The sequence below is a fragment of the Octodon degus genome, unplaced genomic scaffold (assembly GCF_000260255.1).
Source record: "Octodon degus isolate 3935 unplaced genomic scaffold, OctDeg1.0 scaffold00178, whole genome shotgun sequence".
In the NCBI taxonomy this organism is placed as follows: Eukaryota; Metazoa; Chordata; class Mammalia; order Rodentia; family Octodontidae; genus Octodon; species Octodon degus.
Genome location: NW_004524754.1, coordinates 574,586 through 588,354, shown reverse-complemented (window position 1 = coordinate 588,354; position 13,769 = coordinate 574,586). Strand labels below are relative to the sequence as shown.

Here is a 13,769-nt window from a genome sequence, read left to right as displayed (position 1 = left end):
CAGTAGAGTAGGTTTATGTGGAAAGTTACCGTTTTTTTCTTTTCCTGCGTCTCAAGGATGTCTCAATGCTTCTTCAGATATGCCAGAAAGGTTAAGGTAGTGTGAGTACTATAGTTGCCTGAGATCTCTACTTAGGTTGAGTACCTTCAAAAGTGCCTTAGGTTTTGTTGCCTTCACCCACCTCGCTGTCCCATTACCTCCCTTTACTTTTATGGGGGCTGGTAATTGGGGATCGAACCCATGGCCTTAGTGCTGAGCTACATCCCTAGCCTTTTTGTTATTTTTTGAGGCAGGGTCTAAGTCACTAGATTGCCCAGGGTGGGCTGAAACTTTATCACTCCTCCTGCTTCAGGTTCCTGCAGTACTACTGGGTTTCCACACTTATGCTACCACACCCAGCTAGACCGCCATTTATTAAGTGGCCTGCAATCGACTCTTTCAGAGATAAATTACTGTTCATTGTGGATACTTACCTTTCCTGATTAGTCCATCCATTTCTCTGAATACCCACAGCATTTAGTGTATACCTTTTAATACTATTTTAGCTAGTTCAAATGTGATTCTCCCCAATTTTGTCAGCACCTCAAAGAAACTCCTCAAATGTGAGGGTGACCTGGCTGTAACATGTCACCCCATTGATTGCCGGGGTTGATTTGGACAAACTGGCTAGGTGGGTGTCCACATCCTCCTCAACGCTCCATGTGTGTCCCTCCCCAAAGCTGCTCACTCGAAGAGAATGACCATCCCCAATAGAAAAGGAATGTTCCTCGGTCAAGGGTAGATAAGTAGCTGTGCTCCCCTTCTAGAACTGCCATAACCTGTCCCAAACAAGCTCTCAAAGAAAATGCGCCCATTGCATTGTTGAGTGCATAGAAAATGCCGAATAAATACTGTTTGAGTGAATGAATTCAGCCACAAGCTTGCACCTGACAGATGTGGCCAGAATCCTAGGCTCAGCTCTCTTGGCTCAGATTGATCGGAGGTTCTTTCCATTAGCAAAAGTCCTCCGTTTGAACATTTGAGTTGCACACATTTACAGATATGAACTGGACCTTACATACAACATCTATAGATGGGACAAATTGTGGAAATAGCTCACGTGTCTGCCGGACACTGTCACAGTTGTGCTGCTGTGTGCTTAATGTATGTATAGTTCAATGGTATACAGCAGTACAGCACTCATTCAGATCCCAGGATGTCTGGAAGAGGAAAAGCATGGTTCTTTGGAGGAGACTACTAGGAAGCACAAAGCAATAACCACAGAAACAAAAGGAAAAATAGTTTAGAAACTGAACCAGGTGAAAAGATGGTAGGCGTCACTTGTTCTTAAAATGTGAATTGTTCAAATATTGGCACAATTCTAAAGAATAAGGACAAGATCGTGGAACATGTGAAGTCCACTATGCTGATGAAAATAGCCAAAAAGTGCGGTACAGTGGTAGAGGCCATGGAGATAATTCTTAGTGTGTGGATGCAGGGTTAGCATCAGCCTCAAGTTCCACTCCGCTTAATGATTATTCAAGAAAAAACTAAAAGCCTGTTTGAAGACTTGAAAACAGGGTGCATCTTTTCTTGCCAGCCACTGGTGGTTTAATAGATTCAAGGTGGGCACCAGCCTTCAGAACAGAAAAGTAAGTGGTGAGGCTTCGAGTGCAGAGACCATAGCTGCCCAAGAATTTCCAGCAACACTTGGTAATGCTGAGAAAGAGCCTCTACTCTGGTATCACTGGGTCATTTTTTTCAAGGGGGTAGACAGAATTGAACCATCAGAAAACCTGTGTAAAGCCTGCCAGATAGCTCAGTGGATAAAAGCGCCTGCTTAAGCAGAGTGCAGCAGCCAGGGTTTGATCCCTTAATCTCCTGCATGCCCTGTCAGTGTTGCCCCCGCCACGCCCCGCCCCAGGCCCACTGAGATAGCAATTGAGACTGGGCATGGTGGTGGTGGTGCACTCACCTGTAATCCCAGCATTTGGGAGACTGAAAGCAGGAGGGTCATTAGGAATCTGATCTACAAGTGAGACCCTTAGACCCTATAGACCCTGTATTAAATACATAAAATAAATAAATAAAATTAAAAGGGCTGGGGAAATGGCTCAGTAGAATAAGTGCTTGCCTGGCAAGTGCAAGGGCCTGAGTTCAATCCCCAGTTCCATAAATAAAGAAATAAAACCTGGGGGCCACAGAGATGACTCAGTAGAATAAGTGCTTGCCTGGCAAGTGCAAGGGCCTGAGTTCAATCCCCAGTTCCATAAATAAATAAATAAATAAATAAATAAACCTGGGGGCCACGGAGATGGCTCAGTAGAATAAATGCTTGCCTGGCAAGTGCAAGGGCCTGAGTTCAATTCCCTGTTCTGCAAAAAAATAAAAACCTATGTCACCAACGTAGGTGGGGGACCAAATTCCATCTTCTGTGTCCTGTTGCTGATGATCCTTCAGCTTGACCATCTCTCATCTACCGTCTCAGGTACCCTCCCACTTGCAACCAGTAAAGCTTCTTGTCCATACCGCATAATCCTTAATATGCCACTATAGTGAACCACCATGTTAAGGTAACTGTTAAAGTAGTTTATTTACAGTTGTACTGTACTGCCTTTTAGAGGGAACTGTAAAACTAAAAAGTTTACACTATTTTTGTGTGTTTGGTTTTTTTATGCTTTACATTGTATATGTGTTGAAAGTGTGTAAGATTCATTTTGTCAGACTACAAATGAATCCTACTTAACAGTGTGCTCCTTGGGGTGTAGCTCAGTGGTAGAGCACTTGCCTAGCATGTACAAGGCCCTGAGTTCAATCCCCAGTACCATTAAAAAAGAATGTTCTCCCAGGATAGAACTTGTTTATAAGTTGAGGATGTACTATAATGCCTGGGGGGGTGGTGATACTAAGGATTGAACCCAGGGCCTTCACTATTTTTTTTTTTTTTTTTTTTGCACAGGGTCTAAGTGGCACAGGCTAGCTTCAAACTTGGTTTTGAGACAGAATCTTGCTTTGTAATTCAGGCTGGCCTTAAACTGTCACTCAGGTGATCTTCGTACTTCAGCTTCCCAAAGATGCAACTGGAGGCTTATGCCTTCACACCTGACTAGTTTTGTTTTTCTTTTTTATATATTTGGTGTAGGGTCTTACTACACAGCTCAGACTTATAGTGATCCTCATGTTTTCAGCCTCCCCAGCACTGGAATTACAGACTTGTGCCACCCTGCCGAGTCTCAGAGGCTGGCTCAGTGCAATCCAGGGCTGGGGCTGGTGCGGCATGTGGTGGTCCCTGCACTTGCCTAAGTAGGCACTTAGTCCACTGAGTTACCTCCCCAGCCTGGCCCTAGTTTGTAGCTTTTTAAAGTCTCAGCTGGGCATGGTGGTGCATACTTATAATCCTAGCATATAGGAGACTGAGACAGAAGGACAGCTGCAAGTTCAAGGCCAGCCTGGGCTACATAGAAGCAAAAAGAAAAAAAACAAAGTCTGCTTCTCTATTCACAATATTGGGCTAGCACTCAATGTGAGTGGCTATGTAGCAATAGATGGCAGGATAAAGAACTTAAAGGTAGGGCTGGTGAAATAGCTCAACAGACTTAAGCACCTGCTTAGGCAAGCGCAAGGACTGGGGCTTGATCCAGCACTACTTGCTGCACCCTCCCCCCCCACTCCCTAGGACACTGAGCCAGCTTCAGACTGGGCGTGGTGGCACACACCTGTAATCCCAGTGCTGGGAAGGCTGAAAACAGGAGGATCACTGGATCACTACAAGTTTGAGCTGCACTGTGAGACTCTATACCAAATACATTTATTTATTTTATTTATTTTTTTGCGGAACCAGGGATTGAACTCAGGCCCTTGCCCTTGCCAGGGAAGCACTTATTCTACTGAGCCATCTCCCTGGCCCCACCAAATATATTTATAAAAAAGAACTTTTTTTTTTTTTTTTTGGTGGAACCAGGGATTGAACTCAGGCCCTTGTGCTTGCCAGGGAAGCACTTATTCTACTGAGCCATCTCCCTGGCCCCCAAAAAGAACTTTTTTTTTTTTAGCAATTTTTTTTTTATTTATTTGAGAGAGAGAGTGTGTGTGGTGTGTGTGTGGCCAGCTCAGCCCACCAGGGGGCGGGGCTGGCTGGCATGTGGTGCTGGGGGATTGAACCGCGGTCCCTGATGCTTTGCCAAGCTAGTTCCAAGTAGGTGCTTTAGACCACTGAGCCATCTCTCCAGCCCCAAAGAACTTTTTTTTATAAAGGGGAGACGACTCAGTGGAATAAGTGCTTCCCTGGCAAGCTCAAGGGCCTGAGTTCAATCCCCGGTTCCTAAAAAAAAAAAAGAACTTAAAAGATTTGGATGTGGCATGCATGTAATCCCATCTTTGGGAGGCTAAGGCAGGAAGATCACCTGAGTTTGAAGCCAGCCTGGGCTACATAGTGAGTTCAAGGTCAGTTTGAACTACAAGAGTGAGAGCCTGTCTCCAAAAAAAAAAAAAAAAAAAAAAGTTTAAATATGACTTACCTAGTTATTGACTGATTTGAGAAATAGAAACCTTAACTCTGGGCAAAAGTATAGAAAAGTGGAAGCAGGCATAGTGGTACACACCCAGCAATTCCAGCACTTGGAAAAGTGGAGGCAAAACAGCCATCACTGTAAGTTGTAGTTCTGTGTATATTAACTGGCCACCTCCTGTCGACCCTGCTTCTGCCCTTGAAGTAAGAAGCAGATTTTATGGTACATGCCTATAATTTGAGGAAAATTGAGGTAGAAGAAATGAAAGTTCAAAGCCAGGTTTAGGGCAACCTTGTCTTCAATTAAAGGAAGTTGGAGCTGTAGCTCAGACAAAGACCTAGGCTCAATATCACATACCACCCCAAAAAGAGAAAAGCAAGTTGTAAGTGCTCTGAACTCTAAGCAAAGCTGAATTTGACAGCAGGACATGTGGGGCATGGTGGGGGGGGGTGCACTAGCAATAGTGGGGGTTCTGCAGCTGGCACACTTTCCATCTGGAATCACTTCTACACCCCCAGCTTCACCTGCGATCCCTCCTCCAGGGGACTTCCCCATTCCCTGGTTTGGTGTATGCCACAATGGCAGGCCTTCTGGAAGCTGCTTTGGGAGCCTGGCTGAGTCACTTGATGCGGCCCAGGAGGTAGAGAAAGCATGGTGCCTGAAGTGCAGCCTCCAAAACTTCAGTTGTGAGTGCCTCTTGCTGCCACTGTTTAGCTCCTAGCTGGGGACTGTTCTCTTGCAGCTTTTTGAGGACCTCCCATGGCCCATGATTTATTTCAACTCCAGGAGAAGAAAAAGTTAGGTTCTATCAAAATGTAGAACCATAGTCCCAGCACTTGGGAGAGGCTGAGGCAGGATCACTGTGTGTTTGCGGCCAGTTGGGGTTCCTAAGTGAATCAAGGCCAGCCTGCCCTACATAGCAAGACATTGTTTCAAGGAGGAAAAAAAAAAAAAATTTAATAAAAAAAGTAAAATGGGGGCTGGTGAGATGGCTCAGTGGTCTAAAGCACCTACTTAGAACAAGCTTAGCAAAGCACATGAACCAGGTTCAATCCCCCAGCACCACATGCCAGCCAGCCCCGCCCCCTGGTGGGCTGAACTGGCCACACACACACACACACACACACACACACACACAAATAATTTAAAAAAAAAAAAAGTAAAATGTACCAGAATTTTTTTTCAAATGCCAAAACTAAGTAAGTTAGGTTCTGTTCCCCAGGGCCTCTAGCTTAGCATTAGCATGCCAGTGTGGCTTACTCTGTGATAACTACTTTAGGACGGTGGTGGTGGCTAGCAGACCTATGACTGACACCCATGCCATGGCGTGTGTTTTTATCACTGAAAGCTCTAAAAGATTCACCATCATGCACTAGGACCCAGAGATCCAGGACTCTTCTCTGCCCTTCCAGCCATCTGACTTTCCCCAGGAATTAGGGGCACTTAGGCAGAGGGGAGAATCTCCAGTGTCTTGGTGTATTTTAATTTATTTAAATTTAGAGAAACAGCGGCCAATCAGGCAGTAATTAATTCCTTCTTCATTAGGGGCTTTCATGTGTGCCTTGTGCATATGGATGAGCCACAGGGTCACGCTGTCCCTCTGAAGAGACTTCGCTGAAGGTGAGCTCAGCGAGTGCTCCAGCACTAGAGCTGCTCCCCATTCTGTGCCCGTGCTGCTCTCCTCCTATGAGCACCCCTCCCCCCAAGGACTGACTAGATCACTGTGGGAAAGCAGGAAAGGTTAAGAGGCTTGTCTCACACCCTCCCATCCCCAGCGCAGCCCATCAGCACCTGTTCTCTCCTCCAGCAGCTGCCTGCTGGGATCTCTCCAACCCTGAAATTGATGCAGCCCTCCTAAGAAAGCGGGATTGCCTGGCCCCTCTGCTTCTAGTTGGCTCATCACCCCTGGACCTTGCCTGATTCTTTTCTCTGTAGCAATCTGATGCCTCAAACACACACTGGTCCAGTTACAAAAAGCAGACTGCGTCCTCCCCATGCACACCATTGCGCAGGCACAGCTGCAGCATACAGTGGGACCCCACTACCTGAAGCACACACTCACCCAGTCCTCACACAGACCAAGTCCTTATTGTAGGTTACAGATAAACACGTGGGGAGAGGGACAGTCTCAGCCACCGCACTACTCTCCAGCATACCACACTCTCCCCTATCCTCCCTGGGGCTACCAGGTTTCCAGGGAGCAGGTGGGGCACCAGGGGAGGGCGGGGAGTGGGACCAGGCTTGTTACTATAGCAACAGTCTAGCAACAGCTGAGGAGCCGATGTGTGGGTTTTCCTAGAACTGTTCTAAGAGCCAGACCTAAAATGGGGCCTCAGAGGTGACTGATCCCAGTTGGGCAGCCTGCCTTCCCCCAGCTACCCAATTCCACCTGCACATCCCAGGAGAGCCTCTGCCTCAGAGGGGGTAGAGTGGGGTGCGCTAATGGGCTAATAACCACAGGGCTGCTAATGTCACATGGCTGGAGGGGCAGCTGCAGGGGGGCAGGTTAGGAAGCAAGGCTGAAAATACACCAGGTAGGGCAGGCTCCTTCCTCTGGCTCACTCTTGTCTGTTTTCCTTTGCTCCATTTTTCTCATCCCTTACCCTTCACCTTTTCCGGTTGGCTACACTGCCTGTCTTCCTATGTAATTATCCCTTTTCATCCATCTCCTTTCTCTTGGTCTCTCTTGACCTTCACTGGCAAGGACCAAGCCAGCCAACTTCTCATTTCAGTTTCCATCTTATACGGCTGCTCACCAGGGCTACTCCCTTCCACTCTTCCTTCTCCCCTCTTCCCTATTTCACTGTCTCTAGTTCAAACCCGGGCTGAGGGCCAGCCAGATAGCTCAGAGAACTAAAGCACCTGTTTAGGTAGAGCACAGCAACATGGGGTTTTGGGGTTTCAATCCCTGGTGTGCTGTGCTGGCCCTTGCCCCCAGGGTGCACTGAGAGGGCAACTGAGACTGGGTGTGGTGGTACGTGCCTGTAATCCCAGCGTTTGGGAGGCTGAAGACAGAATCACTACAAGCACGATCTCCACAGTGACATCCTGTAGACCCTGTCCTAAATACATTAAAAACTAAAAACTAAAAACTAAAAAAAAAAAACAAAAACAAAACCAGACTGGTCCTCAGCTTCAGGGCAGGGCAGAGCAGAAAGTGTCCACAGGAGCTCCCTACCCACCGCTTCTCCTGCCCGACCCCCTCTTCTCCTTTCCACACGGCTCACAAGGCAGCACTGGGGACTTAAGTATCTTGCAAAGGCTTTATTTGAAAATTTTGAAACTTACATCCCACAAGAATTCAAGATTATCACCACAAGAAGAAAGAGATAATACAAAAATATATATCACAGCATAGGAGCCAGGTAAGAGGGGAAGAAGGAAGGTAGAGACACTGGTGAGGAGAAGGGTGGGAGGCAAAGGGGAGGAAGGAGAGGGGGCAGGAGGGAGCCCGAGAGGAGGGCTGGCTGTGGAGGTGGGGCTCCTGAGGGCCTTGAACCAGCTGCTCCAGCCCTCGAGGCCGGGTGAAGGGAGGGAGGCCCAGGGAGGCTGGGGACCAGAGGACCTGCTCAGGGGCTCTCACATCCAGTGACACAGACACAGACAACCAGGACAGACAAGAGGGACTTGGAGGGAGTGAAGATGAACAGGAGTCCCTTTTCCATGTAGTACAGCAGGCGACGCCCAACACCCACCTCAGACAACAGAACTTAACAGTAGCCCTCACTACCCCATCCCCGTGGGGGAGCCCTAGGGTGACGCCAGCACGCTTGGAGTGGGATGGGATGTGAGGACAGTGAAGTCATGACACAAGACAGGATGGGGCATGACAGATGAGGGCACGAACAGCCGCCAGCTCCCCTCCCAGCCTCCTCGAGGGCACATGCAGGAGTCACAGAAACTAGACCAGTGATTGTCTATGAGGCAGAGCAAGTGCACCGCACCACGACTTCCTGCCAGAAATGCACAGTGAGGGGTATATGGATGGGGACCTTGCCACCGGGTGGCTGGGCTGAGCATGGAGTGTGTGCAGGCCAAAGAATGGAAAACGAGTGTGAGCATCAGTGAGCAAGGGGTGTGCAAGGGAAGAGGTGCAGAAGAGTGGCTGCCGAGAGCATGAGCATGTGCCATGGCCTGGGAGGGTGGAGGTGAATGTGCAAGGCTTTCATGTGAGTGTGCAAGGGGTGTGGGGACCCACAGTCACAAGTACGTAAAGCCCCCACTATAGGAGGGTGAGCAGGGGGCTTGCCCATGTGGCCAGGGAGTGTTCCGCGTGGTGTGCAAGGGCAGGAGCTGGAGCCCCATGGCCCCAGCTCCCCTTGGCTGCCCCACCCTCAGTGGGATGGCGCCTATGCTGGCCCCTTGGCCTCCTGCTTGGCAGCACCCCAACATGGGGGGCATCACAGATTCACCAGGGGAATCCTGAGAGGAAGAGGGAAAGGGCACAATCAGGACCCAAGGGGTGGACCACGTGGAGGGGAAGTCCGCAGCAGAAAAGGGACTGGAGGCTACAAGGGCAGAGCTAGAATTAAGGGCAGCAGGAAGATAGGTCAGAGCCTGAGACAGTGGGAGAAGAAGGGCCGCTGCAAAGGAGCTGGCCTGGCCATCTTGAAGGGTCTGAGTCCAGGCAAGGAGGGGAGCCAAGGGCTGTGGGGGCCATGCCACCCACCCCGGGAGTGCCCCACCCCAGCTCTGGAGACCTGGGGCCCTCCCCCTCCCATCCCATTGCCCCTGCCCTCACCGGTTCAACTGGAAGGCTGGAGCCCCCTTGGACTGGGGCATCCCAGGCCGGGCTCCCCCTCGGGGCTCTTCATGGTCAGGGGTGGGGGTAGGCGAGTCCCCGAAGGCCCCTAGAACAGTGACTCCAGCAGGGGACAGGTCAGTCAGTGGCTGCTGGCTCTCCTCCTGCCTCAGGGCCCCTTGCTGCCCGGAGGGCCTGCGCCGTTTCTGGCTGCGGTCCCAGCTGACACATGGAAGGAAAGACATCCTCTTGCACACACAGGCGGCCCCATCCTGGGCCCACAGCACCAGTCACCCAGCCTCCCCAGGCACTACCAATACCCTATCAAAGAGACACTGTACTACATCTGCTGGGACATAAACCAACAGACTCCATCAAACTACCTCATCACCCCTTATGTAGTTTGGGGGTCTAAACCATGCTCCCAGCCTGATTGGGCCCCACCAACTTAGTCCCCTAAAATTGCCCCTCCCCTATGCCCAGAAGAGCTGCTGCTCTCCTCCTTGGACCCTTGGTAAAGTCCATTCTACTTCAGGGTCAGCTAATGACGTAACAACCTGAGTCTAACAATCCTGTCCACAATGTGTGAAGGACTAAGTGTCCCAAAATTAAATATGTGCAAGGAACACTCCAGGTTTTTGCTCTCTTTTTTTTTTGCCTGCTTGCCTAAGAAGAGGCTCTGAAGCCTCAGTTATTCCTCTGTCTTGGAGGGATGTCTAGCAAAGGCCCCAGCATACAAAAATAATTGTCCCTCCCATTATCCTTGGATTCCCGGAGAGAAGAAATCTGAGCTGCTTTCTCACTGTCTTCCCCCACTTGAATCACTTTTCCAAAGGTCTTGCCCACTACTTCCTACCCCAATACCATGGAAGCTGCTGCCCATGTTCCCTCCCTGCTCCAGTTTTGCAAACACCCCAGCACCCTCCTTTTCACAGCTTACCAGAACTTGAAGATGATGCCAGTGGCAACGAGAACAATGATGACAGAGATGGTGATTGTGACGTAGAGCTGAGGGTCCACACCTGATGGGGTGGGGAGAAGTTGCAGGGGAGTGGGGTGGGTGGGGTTAGGCCAAGGAATACTGGCCCCAACAAGTTCTGCTGCTCCAGGGCTTCCATCCTTATCAACTGCTTTCCCCTGGGGTTCAACTCTTCCACTCCCCTAAAAGGTGGTTGTTTTTGGAGAACTGAGGATTGAACCCAGGGCCTTAACATTGAACTGCATCCCCTGCCCTTTTCCAAAATTTTGAGGCAGGGTCTTGATAAATCTCTTAAATTGAGGGGCCAGGGAGATGGCTCAGTAGAATAAGTGTTTGCCTGGCAAGCGCAAGAGCCTGAGTTTAAATCCCCGGTTCCGCCAAAAAAAAAAATCTGTTAAATTGCCCAGGTTGGGCTTGCACTTGGGACTGTTCTGCCTCAGCCTCCCAGGTACATATCACCATGTTCAGCTTCTCTCATATATACAAGTAATGAGGACAAGGTTCAGATCAGAGTTTGGAAAGAACCTAGTTTTGTGCTTAGAAGCTGGGGAGTGCTGGTGGGGCTGGCCCAGTCTCTGCCTTGGGCCCTGCCCCACCCACAGGCACTTCCAGAGCCTGGAGGTCACCCTGGCAGGCCCTTCCTCATGGTGCTCCTCTGCATACAATACTCTCTTTTCAAATGCCAGTTCCTGAGCTATCTTGATCCCTAAGGCCAAAGTCACCTCTTACTTATCTCTTCCCCTAAAAACAGGCCTTGCTTGCCTCTATGGGAGCTTTCCTCATCCCTGCCTGTGTGCACGTCTGCCTCCTCTGGTGGACCTGAGCTCCTCCAGGGCTCAGATGGCATCCTCATGTCTGCATCCAGGCCTGCACGGCCCCCACTTTGGCCCCCAGAATCTTTGCCAGCCTCTTCCCCTTCCTCAGACTCACCTTCTCCTCGGCCTCCAAACAGGAATGGCCTCAGTGTGGCGGGTGTCTCTCCAAGGATGAGCCCATTTCCATCATCCCGCATGGAGTCGGAGTTCGGGTGTGGGGTAGCTAGCCCATGGGGGGCTGCAAAACCATAGTCCAGGGGCAGAAATCCAGGATTGACAGAGTTGGGGTCCCCTCCATCCTCTCGAGACACAGTGGGACCCCACACAATAGCCCAGGGGTATTGGGATGAGGGTGGCCCCTCCTCAAAGCCCGATGGGGTGGCTGGGGGCGCAGTGCCGGGCAGGATTTGCCTCCGAGATCTTGGGACACGAGGGGATCGGCTTGGTGGCGGTGCCCGCTCCCACACACACACGTGGCGTGGGGCCGAGGGGCCGCCCCGGGCACAAGGGGGGCGGGCCGGGGCCGGTGGGGTCCGAGGGGAGGAGGAGCCCTGAGCAGGCCGTGGGAGGGGCAGCAGCAGCAACGGCCAGAGAGGGAGGAGGTGAGACCTCAGCAGAGCGGGCCTGCAAGGTAAGCGAGAGAGCAAGTGAGACCAGCCTGCCACCACCTCTGCGGGGAGGACACAGGCCCGGAGAAAGCCCCGTGCTACTTGTCTTCCTAGGCTGCACCCTCAGGTTGGTGTGCCTAGGTGGGCAAGGACCAAGCCCCCAGAAAGTGGTCTCCAAGCTCCCCCTGCTGGGCCAAACTTACCACATCCTGGACTCCTGGTCTGAGGTCTTCCTCAGCTGTGACCCAGATTTTCAGACTTTACTGCGGGAGAGAGAGGTCGTCACCCACCAACCCCCTCCTGGCTCCTTCCGTGACATCTCTAGGGCCACCTCCCCACCCTGGCTACACGGCATTGCAAGCCCTGTTGGCGTCACCCAGGATCTACTGCTTCGGAGCAGCTTTTAGGGAGAATTGCCCTGCGTGGTTCCCTGAGCACCCCAGCCCATCTACAACTTCCTGGGTCCCTGTTACCTCCCTACCCCTGCGTCTACTCCTGCTTCTCTGGCTTCCTTCTTACTTCCTCTGCCCACAGCTCCAGGCTTTTCTTGGATCTTAATTTAGAGCGAAGAACCTTGTGATTCCTTGAGCACCTACCGCTAGGGAGGGAGCTCGAGGGTGGAGGAGGGGGAGGCAGTCTGCGCCCGGCCTCCGGCCCTCCACCTGTCAGTGCCTGCGGTCTCAGGCATTACTGTTAGGATGGCCCCAGGAGCCCGCAGCTTCAGCAGAAGGAAGAGATGCAGGGATGAGGAGAGAAGAGGTGGGCAGGAGAATAACTGCAGATGTAATTTTTGCTCTTAATGTTTAATCATCCAAATGCATAGGTGCCCTCTGACAGGAGGTGGGTTGGGAAAATGCCACCCTCTCAAATGTCCCTCTCCCGGGGGAATGTGACTGGCTAGTTTTGAAGGCAGAGGGATGTGTGCTGAGAGCTGAGGGTGGTGGATCCAGGGCCAGGCTCCCCAGAGGAAACCACACACTGCCCAAATCTGCACCCCAGCACTCCCAGAGAACAACACAAGTCTGAGGAAGGGGACGGTCAGGAGTGAGAAAGCCAGGTGTGGTGGTGCATGCATGTAATCCCAGCAGCACTCTAAGAGGCTGAGGCAAGAGGAATGCCACGAATTTGAGACCAGCGTGGACTGCACAGTGAAAACCTGAACTACACAGGGAGATCCTGCCCCCAAAACCAGAATGAGGTGTTAAAAAAAAGGCAAGGGGCAGCCAGCCGCCCTGGGAGGAGAGAGAACGGAAAGAGGATGCAGAAGATAGAAAGGTAAGGGCGACAGGGGTGCAGGGGCAGAGGGCAGCAGAAGAGGAGAAGGGGCCAAGCAGCAGGAGGGTCGGAAGTGCAGAGAAGGGAAGGGAAAGGCAGAGAGGAGACGGTGCAGAGACAGGAGAGAGGAAGCGAGAGTCAGAACACGATTCTTAAGCCAAAAATGCAAGAAGGATAGAACTAGAGGATGAAAGATGGAGGAGTTCGGAACTGTGTCTCAGATTGAAAGGATTCGAGGGCAGCTCTGGGGGCGTGGAGAAAGGAGATGGAGAGGGGAACTGACAGCGCCGCTAAGGGGAGAAAGAGGCTAGAAGCGAGAGGGATGGGAGCTGGAACCAGTGGAGCGGGGAAGGGCCTCCGAGGACTCAGCGGCCAGCTGATACTAGGACCCCAGCCCTGAGCCTGGCGCGTCCCCACCCCATCACCCGCAGCCTTCCAGTCACCCCCTCCGGGAAGCCCGCAGTCCCCAGGCTGGCGCGCCGCCCCCACCCGCCCGCTCTCCACCGACCTGTTGTGCGCAGGAGACGGCGGGGGTGGGGTGGGAAGCAGGACTCACGGCGCAGCCCCCAATCCCGCCCATCCCGGACGGGGTTGGAGAGCTGCGGGAGGGGGATGACGAGATGGCGGGAGGTCAGGGGCTGGGAAAAGGGCAAGGGGACCCACGGCCAGCCAGAGCCGACCGCGGGATGCGGGCGGCGGAGACGCGCCTGCCGCATGGGGAGGGTGCGGCGGGCGTGGCGGGAGATACTCCGGGCGGAGCCCGCCGGTAGGGGCGCGGGCGCGCGGGGAGGCAGGGCCGGCGCGGGACCCCACTCACCTGCGTGCCTGGCGCGACGGCGCGAGGACTGCGGGCGCGCGGGGTGG

General features: G+C 52.1%; 1 protein-coding gene across 1 annotated transcript; it reads right to left on the bottom strand.

Moving 5' to 3' along the window:
• Positions 1–7,945: 7,945 nt before the first annotated feature.
• Pianp (PILR alpha associated neural protein) lies at positions 7,946–11,898 on the bottom strand. Its single transcript, XM_023703685.1, has 5 exons — positions 11,834–11,898; positions 11,138–11,646; positions 10,169–10,250; positions 9,229–9,450; positions 7,946–8,909 (listed from the first exon to the last, which is right to left on the bottom strand). The coding sequence occupies exons 1-5, from the start codon at positions 11,836–11,838 to the stop codon at positions 8,888–8,890; spliced, it is 840 nt and encodes a 279-aa protein (XP_023559453.1). The 5' UTR covers positions 11,839–11,898; the 3' UTR covers positions 7,946–8,887.
• Positions 11,899–13,769: the final 1,871 nt, after the last annotated feature.

Coding starts and splice junctions, on each gene's coding strand:
- Pianp (XM_023703685.1), bottom strand. Junction 9,451..10,168: donor GGCATCATCTTCAAGTTCTG/GTAAGCTGTGAA, acceptor TCCATGTGTCAG/CTGGGACCGCAGCCAGAAAC. Junction 8,910..9,228: donor CCAGCCTTCCAGTTGAACCG/GTGAGGGCAGGG, acceptor TCTTCCTCTCAG/GATTCCCCTGGTGAATCTGT.